General features: G+C 42.8%; 3 protein-coding genes and 1 long non-coding RNA gene across 5 annotated transcripts; 2 read left to right on the top strand and 2 right to left on the bottom strand.

Moving 5' to 3' along the window:
- The first annotated feature begins 2,329 nt into the window (after positions 1 to 2,329).
- On the top strand, positions 2,330 to 4,940 carry P5CDh1 (delta-1-Pyrroline-5-carboxylate dehydrogenase 1). The gene has a single exon (XM_028319214.1). It carries the CDS (start codon positions 2,749 to 2,751, stop codon positions 4,447 to 4,449), a length of 1,701 nt encoding a protein of 566 aa, XP_028175015.1. The 5' UTR covers positions 2,330 to 2,748; the 3' UTR covers positions 4,450 to 4,940.
- Positions 4,941 to 6,826: 1,886 nt separating this feature from the next.
- LOC114363488 (protein OPI10 homolog) lies at positions 6,827 to 9,055 on the top strand. 2 transcript variants are annotated; one of them, XM_028319218.1, is made up of 4 exons: positions 6,827 to 6,995; positions 7,501 to 7,753; positions 7,920 to 8,029; positions 8,114 to 9,055. In XM_028319218.1, exons 1-4 carry the CDS (start codon positions 6,987 to 6,989, stop codon positions 8,312 to 8,314), a joined length of 573 nt encoding a protein of 190 aa, XP_028175019.1. In that variant the 5' UTR covers positions 6,827 to 6,986; the 3' UTR covers positions 8,315 to 9,055. The 2 variants fall into 2 exon arrangements, with proteins under 2 accessions (XP_028175019.1, XP_028175018.1); XM_028319217.1 differs by lacking the exon at positions 6,827 to 6,995 and adding an exon at positions 7,114 to 7,390 and having other exon boundaries at positions 8,114 to 9,054.
- A 487-nt stretch (positions 9,056 to 9,542) lies between these two features.
- On the bottom strand, positions 9,543 to 12,585 carry LOC114363490 (uncharacterized). Its single transcript, XR_003656785.1, has 2 exons — positions 12,499 to 12,585; positions 9,543 to 11,260 (listed from the first exon to the last, which is right to left on the bottom strand). It is a non-coding gene; the product is annotated as an uncharacterized LOC114363490 (long non-coding RNA).
- Cdc7 (Cdc7 kinase) lies at positions 12,586 to 17,429 on the bottom strand (the record flags this gene model as incomplete). Its single annotated transcript, XM_028319216.1, has 9 exons — positions 17,207 to 17,429; positions 16,816 to 17,041; positions 16,405 to 16,498; positions 16,138 to 16,280; positions 15,604 to 15,715; positions 15,139 to 15,336; positions 14,686 to 14,853; positions 13,396 to 13,576; positions 12,586 to 12,659 (listed from the first exon to the last, which is right to left on the bottom strand). Coding segments are annotated over exons 1-9 (1,329 nt in total), but the record flags the coding sequence as incomplete, so codon positions are not given.
- Between the last annotated feature and the right edge of the window lie 614 nt (positions 17,430 to 18,043).

The raw sequence follows: 18,043 nt of genomic DNA on the forward strand, positions 1-18,043 counted from the left end.
TGCGCTGCGTTTAATTTAATTTAATACTATTACTAGATGTATGCTGAAGTGGCAATAAAATATACACAAATATTGATGAATTTGTTTTCCTTCTTAGCCTTTACCCTACTCCTTATTATATCACGCCATTTTAATGTTTGGGACAAAGCAAACCAACAACCCTCTCATTATGGTGTCCAGTGCAGATATATTTTGTTAGGATAGAACCTCGATAAAATAAAAAATAACATTTAAATCTTGTAACATACAGGTTGTCCCAGAATGGGTGAATCAAACTGCTAGGGGAGGTAGCTCTACTAATGTACTATCCCTAAAAAACATTTAAAAAAAAATTAGTTCGTTTTTTTTTAAATAAAGTGCTCTGTACCTCTAGTAGGAAAAACTTTCGAGTTCGTTTTTTCGTACTAGAGGTACTAAACTCATAATCTACTCATTATTTTCAAAAGTTTGTTTACAGATAAACGAAGCGATCATGTACATACAATTAATATTAGTAAGAAAAAAGTACAAATAAACTCCAAACGCAGCAATTATAGCCAGATACTTAGGCAAAGCTGATTTATTTTAACTTTTTCAAAAAAAAAATTGTTTGTGTCCTTATGCGCTTAATTTTTTTTTCATATTTTTAGGGATAGTACATTAGTAGAGCTACCTCCCCTAACAGTTTGATTCACCCATTCTGGGACACCCTGTATATAAATTATACTAAATAATAAATTTTTCAATGGGCTAAATAGGTACGGATCATGCCACAACACAAGTATACAATAGCTCTAGCTTTACTTATGATGCGAGAAAGTACGCGTTCTACTTTGATTTAGAAGTCATATAGGATTCTTGAGTGCAGCTCTTATTATGTGTTTTCAGGCCACCCATATGGACTTAAGGAAATAGCATTAATTCGGAATTTCTATCATTCAGTCCTTGCAAAAGCCTTTTTTTTTTAAATAGGTCACAATGTTACACCACGCTGTTACCACACTGTTACTGCACAAAGGAGGCATAACACCACGCCTGCGCGCTGTATATAGGTCACTCATTGCACGTACAGGCGCAGTAGGCACCTCCTCCCACAGCCTTCAATGCAGTGTCAAATGTGATTAAGGAAGAGTGCCACCAAAGCTCTCACGATTTTAAATTAAACAACAATTTATTTGCTATCAATAAGCAAAACTGTGGAGTAAGTATATTGGTCACGCAACGAAAGGAGGTGAACAAATACTCAAAATGATGTAATATTTGAATACAGTACCTCTAGTAGGAAAAACTTTCGAGTTCGTTTCGTTGCGTATTCAAAGTGTCATCGAAAAATTTTGTATGAAAAATTAAACAGCGCCCCCTATATTATAGCCGCCCTAGGGGGCGCTGTTTAATTTTTCATACAAAATTTTTCGATGACACTTTGAATACGCAACGAAACGAACTCGAAAGTTTTTCGTACTAGAGGTACAGAACATACAACAAATTATTTTGTCCCCACTTGCGGGAATTTAATTAATCAACTAAGTATTTTTTATTATTCCCGCTTCTATCCCCACCCGGCCGTCGAACCTTAGACCAGGCATACGGTGATACGGCTAGGCAATGTAGTCGTGCAGGAGGATACAAGGAAGAGGGGCAGCCACAGTTAGAGATNCGCAGCAACCGCAGTTAAGGAACGGCTGGGACGAACAAGGATAGGCGCATCCAGCTCGTAAGCCTTGATAGGGTTACACTGGTTGAGGCGCTCCTTTTCAAGACTTGGAAGCCTGCGGGTAACGAGCCATTGGACGTGGAGAGGGTCATTAATTATACACATATTTTCTACTTTGCCGAACATTTGCACGAGAACGGTTTGTTCAAAACATATGAATTTGGTCTTATTTAATCCAGGATTAAATGCCCTTCAACCGTCAGGAAGACCACTTTTCGATAGGGTAAGTCCTTTACGCGGTATAACCGGAAAATCGAAAAAGCGCCCCTTTCGGGGGCCCCCACCACTTAAGCACAACTCCGTCGAAGTCGAAAACCTAGGAGAGTCTTTATGGGCAACTAATGAAGCCATTAAAGCACTAAAATCTTTAGTAGGAAATATTTCCGATTTAATTCAATTTTGTGTTTAATTCTACTGGCCTATCAAGCGTATATAGATACGAAATTATTCGCTTGTGTGATGTGATGACTCTCGTTGAGAACCTACTGATCCTAGAAAGTATAAATTGTTTGTTTTTCAATATACAAATGTTGGTTTCCGTAATTCCAATACATAATAAAAATTATTTCGAGAAATCAAAATTAAAAGCCGCCGCTACGGAAACGAGACTTAAAATGTCTATGGTTAACTTTTTTATTCTGCACAGCGGAAGTTATGTCAGACGCCAGTCAGCTGAGCATGAAAGCTAACAAAAATATTGGAAAATAACCGGAGATCCAAAAAAATTGTGCTTATCAATTAGAACTGCAGAATCTACGAGACAGTGTTAATCGATCAAGTAAAGATTAGCGGAGTTTTCCAGCAAAAGCACTGTAGTGCAGTGTTAACGATTTACATCACAATAAAGCAATAATTCGGTGCCATTTCGTTTCGTCACAAAATGTGAATCAGTGTGAAGGTCAAACTCGCCGCTCCGTTGCCAATTACCGATACGATAGGGCCGTCAGTAACCAAGAGGTATTTACTCGCATCTCTAGGTCCGAATATTTACGTAACCCGAAAGCGAAACGCACTTTTGAAAAACTCGATCGAATACCAGTGAAAAGTTCCCGAAGATGTTGTCCGTATGTACGAAGACCCTCCGCGGGGCGCGCTCGCTGGAACGGGCCGCGTCGAGCATCGTGGAGCTGCCGAAGTTCCAGGACTTCGGCGTCCAGAACGAGCCCATCCTCGGCTACCGCGAAGGCAGCCAGGAGCGCCGCGAGCTGGCCGAGGAGCTCAAGCGCACCGCCGCCGTCACCGAGGACGTGCCCATCGTCATCGGCGACCAGCTCATCAAGGAGGGCGACGTGCGCTACCAGGTCATGCCGCACGACCACTCGCGCAAGCTGGCCAAGTTCTACTACGCCAGCGAGAAGACCATCCAGAAGGCGATCGACGTGTCCGTGGAGGCGCAGGCGCGCTGGGACCGCACGTCGCTGGAGGAGCGCGTGCGCGTGTGGCAGCGCGCCGCCGAGCTCATGGCGGGCGAACACCGCCAGCGCCTCAACGCCGCCACCATGCTCGGCCAGTCCAAGTCCGTCATTCAGGCAGAAATTGACTCCGCCGCCGAACTCATCGATTTCTTCAGATTCAATGTCTTCTTTTTGAAGGAAAACGCCAAGTACCAACCTATTTCAGAAGACCCATCAGTCACGAGAAACTCGCTGAGATTCCGTGGAATAGATGGCTTCATTGCAGCTATAAGTCCTTTCAACTTTACGGCCATAGGAGGCAACTTGGCTTATACTCCTGCGTTGATGGGAAATGGTGTTGTGTGGAAACCATCTGACACTGCTCTTCTTTCAAACTGGCGCATTTTCAACATCATGCGAGAAGCTGGTCTGCCGGCCGGCGTGGTCAACTTCGTCCCTGCCGATGGTCCGACGTTCGGCCGCACCATAACGGCCTCCCCTCACTTGGCAGGTGTTAACTTCACTGGTTCAGTTCCAACTTTCAATTGGATTTGGAATGCTGTGGGTAAAAACCTTGACAAGTACCGCAACTACCCAAGGCTGATAGGAGAATGTGGAGGTAAAAATTACCATTTCATTCATCCTTCTGCTGATGTACAATCTGTTGTAACGTCAACAATTCGCTCAGCCTTTGAATATTGTGGTCAAAAATGCTCAGCCTGCTCAAGAATGTATGTTCCTAAATCACTGTACGAACCAATCAAACAAGGCTTGCTGGCAGAGAGGGCTAAACTGAAAATTGGTAATCCTATAGATTTTAGTGTTTTTGCTGGTGCAGTGATTGACGATAAAGCTTTTGCAAGAATCTCTGGTTACATTAAAAATGCCAAAAATAATCCTAAGAATAAGATCTTAGGAGGAGGTGAATGTGATGACAGCAAGGGCTACTTTGTACAGCCGACAATAATTGAAACATCAGACCCTCATGACAAGCTGATGACAGAGGAGATTTTCGGACCGGTGCTCACTATCTATGTCTATGAAGACCGAGATCTCTTAAAGGCACTCTCCCTGGTTGGTTCATCAACCAAATTTGCATTAACTGGTGCAGTTTTCTCTCAGGATAAGCAGTTCCTTGAGACAGCTTTAGAGGAACTTAAGATGACAGCGGGTAACTTTTACCTAAATGATAAGTCCACTGGGTCAGTGGTGGGGCAGCAGCCCTTCGGCGGAGGCCGCATGTCGGGCACCAACGACAAGGCTGGCGGCCCCAACTACGTCATGCGGTGGACCTCGCCCCAGTCCATCAAAGAAACATTTGTACCGCTGAGGGACATTGACTACCCATACATGAGAGATTAAATTGGTCACTGTTGCTGGGAGTTAGTTCCTTGAAATAACATCACACTAACAATATATCAGTACAATAATAGATAATTCATAATGTATGTCACCAATAAAGAATTGAAGTAATGCTTGTTAAGATAATATCTACTTGTAAGTAGTATAATTAGTTATGATAGTCACAATGATGTAACTTTATTATATTTTTGTGATTTTATGTATAAGTTTGCTTCTTTGTACAGATAGGATTTAAAAAATGTTAGACATTTTGAGTTCAGTGGAGTTCAGGCTCCACCATTGGATTTTGAAGAGATTTCTACATTACTATTATTATTAATGTTAGAAAATCATAAAAAATATTTATTGAACTCAAAAACATAATAATTATTTCTTGTTGTAAACAATAAGGTAGATTAAAAATTCAATGACATTAATGACTTGGTAAATAGCTAGTTGTTAAAATTTAAAATGATGTGTAAAATCACTGAATAAGCATAAATTTAATAATAGATAACCAAGTCAAATGGATTACCTATGTTGTAACAATAATTTATGTAGTTGTATGTTGTGAGATGTTATTTACCTTGAAGCGATAGGGTAGTTACGCCTAGGATGATGTAGTCACAATCGTGATGAATACTGTTGTTATGGAATTTATTTTAATTTGTAATATGCTAACTGGCGTGTCCTCTGCCCCTCAGTCCAATACTAGCACTTATCTGGTATTTGCTTCCCGCTTATCAACGCCCGCCCTTATCAGCCGCGCGCTCTGTCTGGCCGGCCTGCTCTCTGAGACAACTTGCTGCATTTAAGCCTATATTTTAACACGTTATGTTTATAAGTTTATCTCGTATTGAGCGCAATATCTTATCATACTTTTCAAGTGTTTAACTTTTATGTTTGTATTATGTTAGTCTGACTGACAATCATATTTAAATTCCATTATTAATAATAAAATAAGTTATTAAATTGATTCGTCTTTTATTTACGGCTTATCAAATTAAAACAGCCCCTTCCGTGGAGGCAATATCTCTGGAATATGACTTCGAGCAGATGGATAAGTCATTAAGTCCTCAAATCTCCTATTATAGATTAGAGAAAATTCGAATAATTTACTTATTTGCATAACATTCATTGAACAGAAATAGAAGCTGTAATTTATATTTTCTGTTTGATTTTTGTGATGAATACAGCAGTGATGGAATTGATCTTATTGGGACTACACAATTCCACATACTGGAAAAAAACCATTACTTGCTCAGTGATACTGGACTGTGTACTGGACATACTCTCTCATCTGTGGACTACTCTACCCACATTTCTGTACCTACCTCGTCTAGCACAGACGCCTTGTTAATAATAAATAAAAATAATATCTGATGGTCAGAGCGCTAAGCAATCATATATGGTAAGGAGTTGCTGAACTATCTTTCCTAAATATCTACATTTTTTTAATAACGGTGGAAATTAAGTTTACAGTTACGAGTTTATTCGTATTCTGCATAGAAAGAAACTTGGTGCGAAAGCCAAAAAAAAAAAGAATCTTGGCGGGAGGGAGGAGTTTGGCGCGGGAAGCAAAAGTTTAAAGGGCTATTAGCTTTGTGTTTGTGGATCAATTAGTTTTTCTGGGTGATTATTGTGATTGTGCAGTGGAACAGTTACGTAACAAAGAACATTAAAGAAAAATCAGAAATACAAAATATACTTCGGATCGATGTTTCTGCGTAAAACCTCTCTGGTAAATCTCTCTAGCATTGAAATACAATCGTAATTCGTAATTTGATGAGTGATTAAGTTTAAGTTAGGATAATTTAACTGAGTGTATACTTATTCATTAATTTATTTATTTAGGTACAGCAACAGAATACAAATTACTTTTTTGAATAAAAAAATAACATTAGAAAAAGATGCATCAAATAAATTAGCTGTATTATTGCATTTCAAACCGTCGCGGCCAGTAAATCGTCAGGTAAATAATAATTAACACTAGCGTTCGTTTCAAATTAACTCAAAAAATTCTACTTTGTCGTCTTGTTGTAAGGTGTATGCTTAGATTAATAAAATCTAAGCGTGTATGACATCATCATCATCATCTCGAGCAAAAATATCAAGGTCTGGGTGTTACTATGTATAGCCTGACCAGAGCCCCGATTACGGTAACTTTTAACGTCAACAATCCAGACACGCTTCTCGATTCTGCGATACGATTGGTCGTTCAACAGCGTACGTCAGCTGTTTTGACCAATCGTATCGCAGAATCGAGAAGCGTGTCTGGATTGTTGACGTTAAAAGTTACCGTAATCGGGGCTCAGGAACATANTAAAAAATATATAAGTAGTATATCCGTAAGCTAGCACCCATAACACAAGCTTATAAGTTGCTTACTTTGCAGCTTTGGTTGGAGTGGAGCTATCTGGCGCTGTATGAAAATCGTATAAAGATACCGACAGCAGCGCCACCTACATTGTTTTTAAACCATACAAGTTTCAATTAAATCGGTCCAGCCAAAAGGAGTTAGGAGACAAACAATTTACAGTTTTTCTCTTCGTAAAATAATGCAACACGTAAGCTTAAAAATCTCTTTTTTATCTTTTTACTTGACAATGGCGATTGGCTATATGGCTTTGTGCAAGGGTTTTTTATCTTGATTGAAATTTGAAAAAAGAAAATGTCAATAAATGTGATTGATCGTGTTCTTATTCTCCGACCCTGTCCCTAAGTTGATACCTTCAATATCAAAGCAGTAAATGTTTCATAATTATACTAAAATTGTGAACATTCTATGCGCAAGTGTAAGAGTTATAAAACAAATTTGAAGATACTAGAATATTCTCGACAAAACAGGCAGGCCGGAGGTTATGTTTATATCTTTTGTATTTTCTTTGGGTAAACGTAGTGTTTTCTTATAAATAATCTAATCATGTCGAACGTATTCGGTTTGCTAGTGTCTGGGAGACTGGTAAGTGTTTAGATTTGGCAGATTTCAGTGATGTTTTTCGTATTCGTTGCGGTATATCTGTGGTTGCGGTCGAAGGTCCGGTGTTAGTGAGTTGCATTTTTGGTGATCAGGTGCAGACGGACTTCACGCAGATATCGGAGACGCAGTTCCTGGTGACGATCCCGGAGGCGGACGCGATCAACCACGCGGCCGTGTTCCTGACGGGCGTGTCGCCGCTGCCGCCGGGCGCGGCGGGCATGGTGTACTGGAGCTGGCCCGACCCCTCGGCGCCGCCCAACTGGCAGCTCCTCGGGCACATCTCCAACTCGAAGCCCTCTGCTATATTTAAGATAGGAAGCCTGAAAAAGTTACATGAACTCTCAGGTAAGGTCCCGTGCCTCTTACAGAGTAAATGCCGATTCCTTACTTTGTACTTACGAATCTAGCTCGAAGGCTCGAATCAATAGTCGAGATTTAATATTATATTGTCTACAGAAATTGCTCTTTCTTTGCACAGACTTTTTATAATCTTTTCCTTTTGTAATTTCAGAGGAAAACAAATTCAGCAGTACATTCGGAGCACAGAAGATTTGTCATAATGCCCAGATTGGCATCTCCATAGAACCAGAAGACAATATACAATTATTAGCTTCTTCAATTGTAAGTATTTGCATATCAAAAGGACATCAACCTGTAATATCTGTTTTTAATATCTGTAAATGTTTCTTGACCTCTTCTTTTCAGGCAATTCAAACAAACTCTAATATAACATTTGCACAAAAAATGTTAGAGAGCTTAGTAAACTACGTAGCCTCGTTCTCCGTGACACAAGACCAGATGACCCCGACCCCCGGCGTGTCGTACATCCCCCTCAACACGCTGCAGACGTGGTACCAGAACTTTGAGCGACGGCTGCAGCAGAATCCCAACTTCTGGAAAGACTAACTTGTTTGTAATGTAAGATTTTTTAAGTTGAATTAAGCTTATTTTTAAGAATGAAATGTTTTCCCTAAATTATTTTTCACAAATAATACCCTCATTGTGATGTGATAAACAGTTTATAAGTTTCCAGGGTTGTGACCTTGTTATGACCCACAGAGTTCCATCAATAGACTAGTTACATTCCTCGTTTTGTATCCCGAGAGGAAATATTTTAACTTCAAATTTCTTGATACATAATATTTTTTAACCTGCTGCTTCCATCAGCATTGCAACCTATCTTAAAAAGTAATGCCTTGTCTGGAAGAAATGTTCACCATCTGCTACTGCTCAGGGAAAAATAATTGTAGACTCTATGAATCTTTTCAGCAGGAGATAATGGATTTTTCACTTTTGTCTTGATTGTACCATTTAAGGTCACAAGCTTTTATTTGCTAGCAAGACAAAAATATTTCAATGTCATCTCTATGAATTATGGCCTCATTAATTAAATACAGGGCCATACTTGTGCTTATGTATAGTATTGATTTTGTGTAGGTAAATTGTATCCATAAGTCTAATTTGATTTCATGGATGAATCTTTTGTGCATAATACTTCAAACTAAACTAAGAGCTAGTTTAACTAATTAGTCTTCGCTAGTGTTTCTACTGAGAAGAATACATTAAGTTTTCAAAAATTTTTTCGAATTTGTGACATTATGACATTTTTGGTTATATTTATAAATGTTAAAGACTGCTTATATTTTAAACCAAATTATTAAAATAAATCGTTAAGATTTTTAAACTGGGTTTAAATTACTTACCTATGCATGTATTGCAAATGTAAAACCGCTCCATCCAAGGATCTATTCATCCATCCATCCCAGTCATGAACACCAGAAATAGAACCTAGTAGTCTATTTAGAATTGTATTTATGATGATAAATCGCCTCCTGGGACATAAACAAATTATATGTTTGTCTCTCTTGGAGTTTTTATACAATATTGTGAGTCAGGCGCGGATCCAGCCCTCAAAAAAGGTTGTGGGCACAGCCACCAAAAATTAGCAAAGTGAGAGTTGGATCACTACATGCCCGGACATACATAGATACATGCCCTTACATGCCAATCGATCTTATCAATAGATCATAATTAAAACAAGCAAATCAGGGTTGTGGGCATGCCCACAGTGCCTACAACGGTGGATCCGCGCCTATGAGGTAGAAGATAGAAATTAAAGACTTAGTTGCAAAAATAACAGGTATGTTATTAATTTATTGGTTAACAATGGTAACAAAAGTTCTTAATTCTGAACACAGCTTGAAGGCACTTAATAACAATTTAAGGTCAGCTAGTGCCGGGCGGCTTAAGATAAAGTCTTGGCCTGTAGCAGGAATAATTTTGAAATCAAGCTTCTGTACACTTGTTTATAAATTCTCATTATTTCCTAAAACAGGAGTAGCGCTGATAAAATTTACCTTAGGTTTACTGTTGGTGCAATTTACTCATGCTACAGGCTCGGTTACTAAACTACTTTGTACTCTTTACAATAAATAATTGAGATCCTATGCGCAAGAGTGGACGCGTAGGTCGAGCGTCCCTTCAGTGAGGAGCCCGACTAGAGCTGCACAATAAAATGCACATTGGTTACAATACGCCTACGTAGAGTAGTCTACAATGAGTTCTAAAGCTCAATATATTTAAATAAGATTGGCTTCACAGAATTGGATCCAATGTGTATTATTACTGTTAGTCTTTGAAAAACATTACACAAAGCATTTATAAAATTGTAAAATGAAAATAACATTTATGAACGAGAAAAAGAGACAACAGATCACAGAATTAAGTTACACCCTAAAATATTAACTTACTTTGGCAACACTTGTTCATTGTTCAGTTTGTAAGATTTAGGCGAGCTCTTTATTTAAATGTATAGTATTACTACACTAGGGCGATATGTGATAAATAGAATAATACTCTTTAACTAAGACTAACGGGGTAACCAAAAAATCAAAGCTGAGTGGCAGCTGTGTGTAATTTATACCGACAAGAAGAAGCAAACTTGCATATATCATTTTTATACTAAATTCATGTGCTGTCTCAATCATGACATGACCAATTCATCAATATTTTGAAATTAAACATTCGAATTAATGAATGGTGACTGTACGTAAATGATTAAATAAAATAAGATGTTTCAAATACCTCATTTGCATTAGACTGTAGAGTGGCATGGAAGACCGATAATGTTGCTTATTATTATTAATATAGATCTTAATTTACCACAGCATAAAATTTCATTGATGTACTCAGCATCACCAACTCTGTAGTTATTGAAGGTGTGATGATGATTTAACCCTTAACCAGGCCTAAAAAAAGTTATTGATTTTCAATTGTATCTTCACGGCATAAAGTTCAAATTGATGTGGGCTCTGTGGATACCAGAGCCTGGTTAAGGGTTAAGGCAGCACATCGCGTCGCGTCACTTTTCTATCTGCAGCGCAAGCTTAAAAGCACAGGGTCCAAGTTCGATCGACGAACCATAAATATGACACTGGTCCTCTTAATCGAGTCAAGCACAGAAGTCGTCGAACGCGATCCTACAATCGTATCGAAGCGGTCAGAATCATGTTTTACGTCTCTTTTGTTGTGTAAAGGAGAGACAGAGGCGGCTAGCGTGTGTCGGCGGCGGCGGCGGAGGGCCGCGCGGCCGGCAGCGGCTGCAGCAGGCTGGGACTAGCGGCGGGCAGCGGCTGCAGCAGGCTGGGACTAGCGGCCGGCAGCGGCTGCAGCAGGCTGGGGCTAGCGGCCGGCAGCGGGCGGGCGGCCCCAGTCGCGCGCCAAGAAGGGGTGCTGCAGCGCGGCGGCAGCGGAGGGCCGCGCGGCCGGCAGCGGCTGCAGCAGGCTGGCGGCCAGCGCGAACGCCGCGTCCGGGAACCCGCACACCCAGCGGCCCTCCTCGAATTCCCACGCCTGCCGGACGCACCACAATGTTGCAACGTAAGGCCCTTTTCACACGTCCCGGTTGCCGGCTAACCGGCGCCGGGTACCCGGTCGTGAAGTGTATGGGCATAATGCCGGATTAATTACGCCGGAACATGTGAAAGCTACGTACCATGCCCATACACTTCACCACCGGATACCCGGCGCCGGTTAGCCGGCAACCGGGACGTGTGAAAAGGGCCTTAGGCCCTTTTCACACGTCCCGGTTGCCGGCTAACCGGCGCCGGGTACCCGGTCGTGAAGTGTATGGGCATAATGCCGGATTAATTACGCCGGAACATGTGAAAGCTACGTACCATGCCCATACACTTCACCACCGGATACCCGGCGCCGGTTAGCCGGCAACCGGGACGTGTGAAAAGGGCCTTATTGTTGAACAAACCACTTGACAGGTAAGAGCTATGAAGTATTATTTGATTTTAAAAATATACGCGGTGGAAGAGATTGAGAGCCACGGAGACGGGCAGGACACATTTATTGCACGGATGGTACACGATCGCTGGGCCAGAAAAACCTTGAAGCGAAGACCCCGCAATAACACCCGCGGCAGAGGAAGACCGCCTAAAAGATGGACAGATGACGTCCGGCAACAAGCCGGAATAAACTAGATGCATGTGGCCAAGGACCAGAAGTCGGTGGAAGGTTGAAGAGGAGGCCTAAGTTCGAAGACGAACCCCAAAGGCAGATAAATGTATAGTCTGGTCTGAGAGCACGTAGAATTTTGTCCAATGACCCCAAGCTACCCATCCTTATCGCTCGCGCGTAATTATGTTGCTGTCGCGCTCGCACACTCACTGCGGGCGCCCGTCGCACAGTCGCGACAGCAATATAATTACGCGCGAGCGATAAGGATGGGTAGCTTGGGGTTGGGGTCATTGGACAAAATTCTACGTGCTCACGGACCAGGTTTTAGATGCATGTGGGACAAGAAGTCGGTGGAAGGTTGAAGAGGAGGCCTAAGTTCGAAGACGAACCCCAAAGGCTGGTTTTAGTTTCACGCGGACCGTCCGGTGCGGACCCGCTCCGCACGGCCAATCTGTATGAACTTCTAGGGAGCGTTTTAGATTAATGCGGTCCGGAGGAACCGCTCCGCTCCCTAGCAGTTCATACAGATCGGCTGTGCGACAGTCCGCGTGACACTAAATGACACTAAAACCAGCCAAAGGCGGTTAAAGGTAGACATAGTTACATAGTTATAGAGTGCATACTTTTTTCCCGTCGTCCCGGCACAGGCAGGCGGCGCGCGGCGCCTGGCACGGCCCGCAGCGCTCGCCGCCCGCGCCCGCCGCCGGCGCGCCGCCGCGCAGCCGCTGGCACAGCTTGCGCAGGCACAGCCCGCGCCGCGTGCTCGACGCGATGATGCGCCGCCCTGGAATGGTGCAACAGTCGAGTGAAGACTTGGCGACTGAAGTAACTGGAATATCTATTGAAAACTACTGCGCTCGTCGATAATGGTACTCGATACTTCTTTTATAAATTCCAAAATCGTATGGGGAGAAAGCGACACATCTCAATTTCCTAGTCAGTCGAAATTTTTATTCCGTACTTAGGCTGTGCTTATATGCGTCCCAAATATAGCTCGCCCTATCACCACTTCGGGACAACATTATGGGCCGGTACTGAGAAGAAGTACAGATAAATGTGGTGAATAAATAAACGGTCGATGTTCTAGAACTAGATATCAAAAGAAAGAATAATACTTCATACATACTGTCTTCAAATCCAGCTGCTTGTAAAATAAAAAAAAATGTGTGTAATTAAAATCAATTATTTTAAAGTCGAACACCAACAATCCAAATTCAATATTGTTTTATCAAGTCAATAACATTATGATCCTTCATCACATTACGATGCATGTATGTTATCGTTCGCTGTGTATGCGCGGATTCGTACGAATCAATAGCCGAGCGGGTTAAGGCCTCCGCTACACTAGCGCTTCACGAACGTAGCCATCTTGCTAGCGCCGGCGTAGCGTAGACGCGGTGCACCAACTTTCTTTAAACTAAATAATGTGACGCCAGCGCCGCGTCCAGCGTTCGACAGGCGCCCAGCATTAGCGTCGCGGCGTCACTACTAGTGTGGGGAGCCCTAAGGAGGACACTAACCCAGCTTGGCGGCGGCGGCCTGCAGCGCGTCGGTGCCGAGCAGGTCGGCCAGCTCGGCCAGCGCGGCCACGTCGTCGGGCGCGCGGAAGAACGGGTACCGCGCCGTCAGCGCGCTCGCCAGCACCACGCCCGCCGCCCACATGTCCACCGCCGTGCTCTGCGCCGGCGACTTCAGCAGCACCTGACGCACATAAACAGTCTTAGGACCTTCGCCCACGGCGACTTTTTGTAGCGATGCATTCGCGCTTTTGTGGCGCGTTGGCATCACTTCTGTAGTGACTAACGCGCATTAGTAGCGATGCTGTCGCTCGTTTACGAAACGCGCGACAAAAAGTCGCCGTAGTCAAGAGCTTTTATATCCAGCTAATACTTCGTCTGCACGGTGGGCGAGCAGTCCGGGCGGAAAGATCCACTCTCTTTTCGAGGTATCACAGTTATGAAGTTCAGAATTCATTTCTTACAGTGCAAAGTTGAAGTGTGTAAACAATAAACAAAATATTAAAAAAAAAAACACTAATTAACTATTCGTTTCATCCACGAAGTGGCGCCTCACCATTTTTTGTCGAAGGAAGCGGGACGTTTTATCCGAGTAATCTGAGCATTGTAGTGTGCGTGTGCACTCATGGATATTTTAGCGTGTACCGATAACACTCAAATGAAAGAGAATGATGGGGCGCGTCTTCATTCATAAAACGATCTATAATACATTTCACTTATCATACTTCCGTCTCAGCTCAAAACTGGCAACAGTAAAAAGAACGACGAATTATGTTATACAGTGTGAGTCACGTTAATTTTTTGAGATTTTTTTTAAATTTTTTATAGAATTTTTTTTCTTCCAATTACTTATTGTAAAGAAAACGTAATAACTTTTAAACTAAGCAGTATATCCTGATAAAATAAAAACAGTAATAATGCTAAATAACAGGGGATACTAAAAAAATACATACAATACACAAAAAATGCCAAAAAATAATAAAAAATGATACTCTTTGAAAAAAATCTGCTTAAAAATTCGTGTTTTTTTGGTTATTTGATAAATTTCTCCGAAAAATGCCCCTATAACAGGAGGTTTTTATTATTTTGTATTATTCTCTATTGTATTACCTTTGTAAAACCAAAAATTGCATGTCTCTATCCCTATCACAACATTTGCTATGATCGTTTGAACTAAGCCTCTCCGGGCGCGCCATTCAACGCTTCGTTAACAACGAAACTGAAAATGGCTCTAGATTTGTAATTTTGATAAAGACAAGCCCCAGCACGCGCCCGCCCCGCCCGCGACCATACCTCCGGGGGCCTGAAGCCCTGCGTGCCGGCGCGCGGGGCCCGGGCCGCGGGGCGCGCGCTGCAGCCCGCGCACACCGCGCCCGCGCCCCAGCACGCGCACGCCGCGCCCGGCGCCCCCGCGTTTGTACCGCCCGCGCCCGCCGCCCCCGCAATCGCCGCCATGTTTCTCTACAAATACAAACAGTTTGTTCAGTACATAGGCCTTTTCCAGGGCACTTATACACGTCCCAAATATAGCTTGTCCTCCCACCGCTTCGGAACGAACAGTCTCAGCCTCTTTTTCAAACAAATACTGTAATTTATAACTTGCATGACTCTGTATACATAGTTTTACCTGAGACATCCACTGTTAAACAAAGGTTTACATTGAATTTTAAAGAATGTTCTAAATTTTGATGTTTCGTATTCAAATTAAATGTAAGTAAGAATATTATTGTTATAACAAAAACTTGCCTTCGGCACGGAGACCCTAGCGGTGGGCGCGGTGGCCCTCGTTATGGGCACGGTGTGCGTGGGAGCCACGGCGCCGCCGGCCACGCTGGCGACGATGTCGGCGGCCACGCTGGCGGCGCTGTCGGCGGTCCGTCGGGCGGCGGGCGCGCGCAGCGACAGGTCCAGCGCCGAGCGCTTGGCCGACGGCGGCGACCCCAGCTGCCGACACAACACGGTCACGGCACAGCCGAATACGACTTACAAACTAGTAAGGGTTCGGACAAACCAACGCGATCACAGCGCGATCAGCCGGCGTGCAGCGATGGCGACCAGACCTAAATGCATTGATCGCCATCGCTGCACGCCGGCTGATCGCGCTGTGATCGCGTTGGTTTGTCCGAACCTTAAATGATAAGTAGCGTTTGGGACAGACAAGTTATAGACATGAGAGCGACAGGAGACATTGAAGTGTAAAAGAGCACTCACGTCCTCTCTCGGCCTCTTGCGCAGCCCGTTGGAGTGCGCGGGCGGCGGCGCGGTAGGGGCGGGTTCCCGCGTGCATATGCGCTGCGCCAGCCCGAAGTCCACCAGGAAGTAGCTGCCAAACAAAACCGTACACATTACCAACCGTTGACAGGCAACAACCACACAACTGTGTCTGGCAACCCAGACACAGACACCGGTCTTGACGTTTTCGGTGACAGCCTCCCTAAATTTAAGTCAAAACTCAAGCCTGTATTCGGAACGACTTAGGCACCGAACAAAATGAACAATTACTAAATCCTTTATATTGTTCGGTGCTTAAATTCTAAACTCTATTCAATTGATTTTTGTTTTTACTAGTGTATAATTACCCTAACATTGTAAAAAGAAATGCTGTGTATACCTGTAATTGAGGTCATATACGTATCATGTGTTAAACCATGTTAAAATGTATGAACTGTATTATGTATGTGACTTTGTTGGTGTACCTAATAAATAAATAAATAAACACGACAGTTTCTCACGGCTCGTACTCACTTGTTCTTCTCCCGCTCGTACAGGAAGTTGCTGGGCTTGACGTCGCGGTGGATGACGCCGAAGGAGTGCACGCGGCGCAGCGCCGTCAGCAGCGCGCGCATGTAGCGCTGCAGCTCCGCCGCGTCCATCGCGCCCACGTACTCCTGCCGGCACACGCACCACGTCACGCTGGTGGCTTGCTTACATTGCTTAACATGCCAGACTAAAATTTGCTCTTTCATACCGGTTTCATGCAATAAATAGTGGTTGTTGTGGCAGTCAACTTACGGAAAACTTTCTATGAGGTATGTAGGGCATTATAAAAACGATGGTGTCCAAATGACGAAGACACAACTCCACATTGATGACATGGTCTTTCCCTCTGAAAGCAATAATCATATTTAATTTTCATAATATTAGACTTATTATTAATTCATAATAATATTATGAAAATACTAAATAAAATTACGACCACGAGCTGGAAGACGTAGCGTGGGCAGGCCTCCCACTAGGTGGACCGACGATCTGGTGAAGGTCGCGGGAAGTACCTGGATGCAAGCGGCGCAGGACCGGTCTTTGTGGAAATCCTTGGGGGAGGCCTTTGTCCAGCAGTGGACGTCTTTCGGCTGAAACGACGACGACGACGACGACTAAATAAAATAATTTTTAATTTCAATTAAGTAACTTATTAAAAATGACCCCATGTCTTGCAGACACCGCAGCTCGTGCTCTACGCGGGCGGGATGCGCGGTGGGTACCAGGTGCTTGATGGCGAACCATCTCTTCTCCGAGTCGTCCAAGTGGGCATGCTGACGCAAGGAACCCAAGTACACTGAACTGAATGTGCCTTCCCCAATCTTACGGTGTACCTCAAATATTTTATCAAGTTTTGGCAGCTTCAAGAGTAAATCACTTATCTGCTGTCCTGGAAAAGTATATACCTTAATTGTTATAATCTATTTTAGAAAAAGTTGTACAAAATAGGTTATTTTTGCCAATTTACACATTATTACAATTCTAGCAATACTCAGGATGGACTAAGCAAGCAACCCAACTTATAAATAAAGGCTGCATTTATTAAAATACATACTTTCTATGTCATCTTTGGACCTGGAGGACTGATCGCCATTGCAGGCAGCTCTCTTGGCGATGTCGCTACATCCACTACGTGTTTGCAGTGCATCTTTTGGCGCCCGAGTTTCAATTCCTCTAATTCTAGACATTCCTTGTGAAATCCCTAGATTAATTTCATCTTCTACGTCAGCCTACAAATATAACATAACCTTTCTCCATGAAAGCAAAAAGGAAAAAACCGGCCAAGTGCGAGTCGGGCTCGCGCACAAAGGGTTCCGTAGCAGCAAATATAATAAACTTATTATGTCAATTTATACACCTGGTGAATGGAGCCTAAACTCTCCCGATATTTTGCCTTGTACTTTTATGTATGAATATTAATTTTATATATGTATTTATAAATATTCCGAGCTAAAGAGGTGGCAAAAGCAATGGCAAACAAACCACAATCAATAGTATTCGGTTGTCGCTGAACACTTGGAAACTGAATACATGACTCCGATAGATACGGAAACAAGGCTTTTACATATATTTTTTGCGATTTTCCTAGAACACCAACAAGACTATCGTACACACGCAGTATTCCATTAATGTAATAAATACAACTCCAGTGCCCCACTAATCCCACGTCACCGTCATAAATTACTTGAAGGTGCGTCTCATTTTTAGGTACAGGTTCAATCAGTTCAGGGTGTTGAAATAATTCTAGCTCACGCGGTCTAAATGATGTGCACCGAAGTAACTTTTCATGAAATGCGCGAACCACATCATCTTCGATAGGTCATAAAGTAGCTTTAACAACATTACCAAAACAAGTATCAAAATTACGTAATTAATAAAAACATTTTTTTTA

This window comes from Ostrinia furnacalis, unplaced genomic scaffold (assembly GCF_004193835.3).
Source record: "Ostrinia furnacalis isolate ACB-3 unplaced genomic scaffold, ASM419383v2 OfSCF7157, whole genome shotgun sequence".
In the NCBI taxonomy this organism is placed as follows: domain Eukaryota; kingdom Metazoa; phylum Arthropoda; class Insecta; order Lepidoptera; family Crambidae; genus Ostrinia; species Ostrinia furnacalis.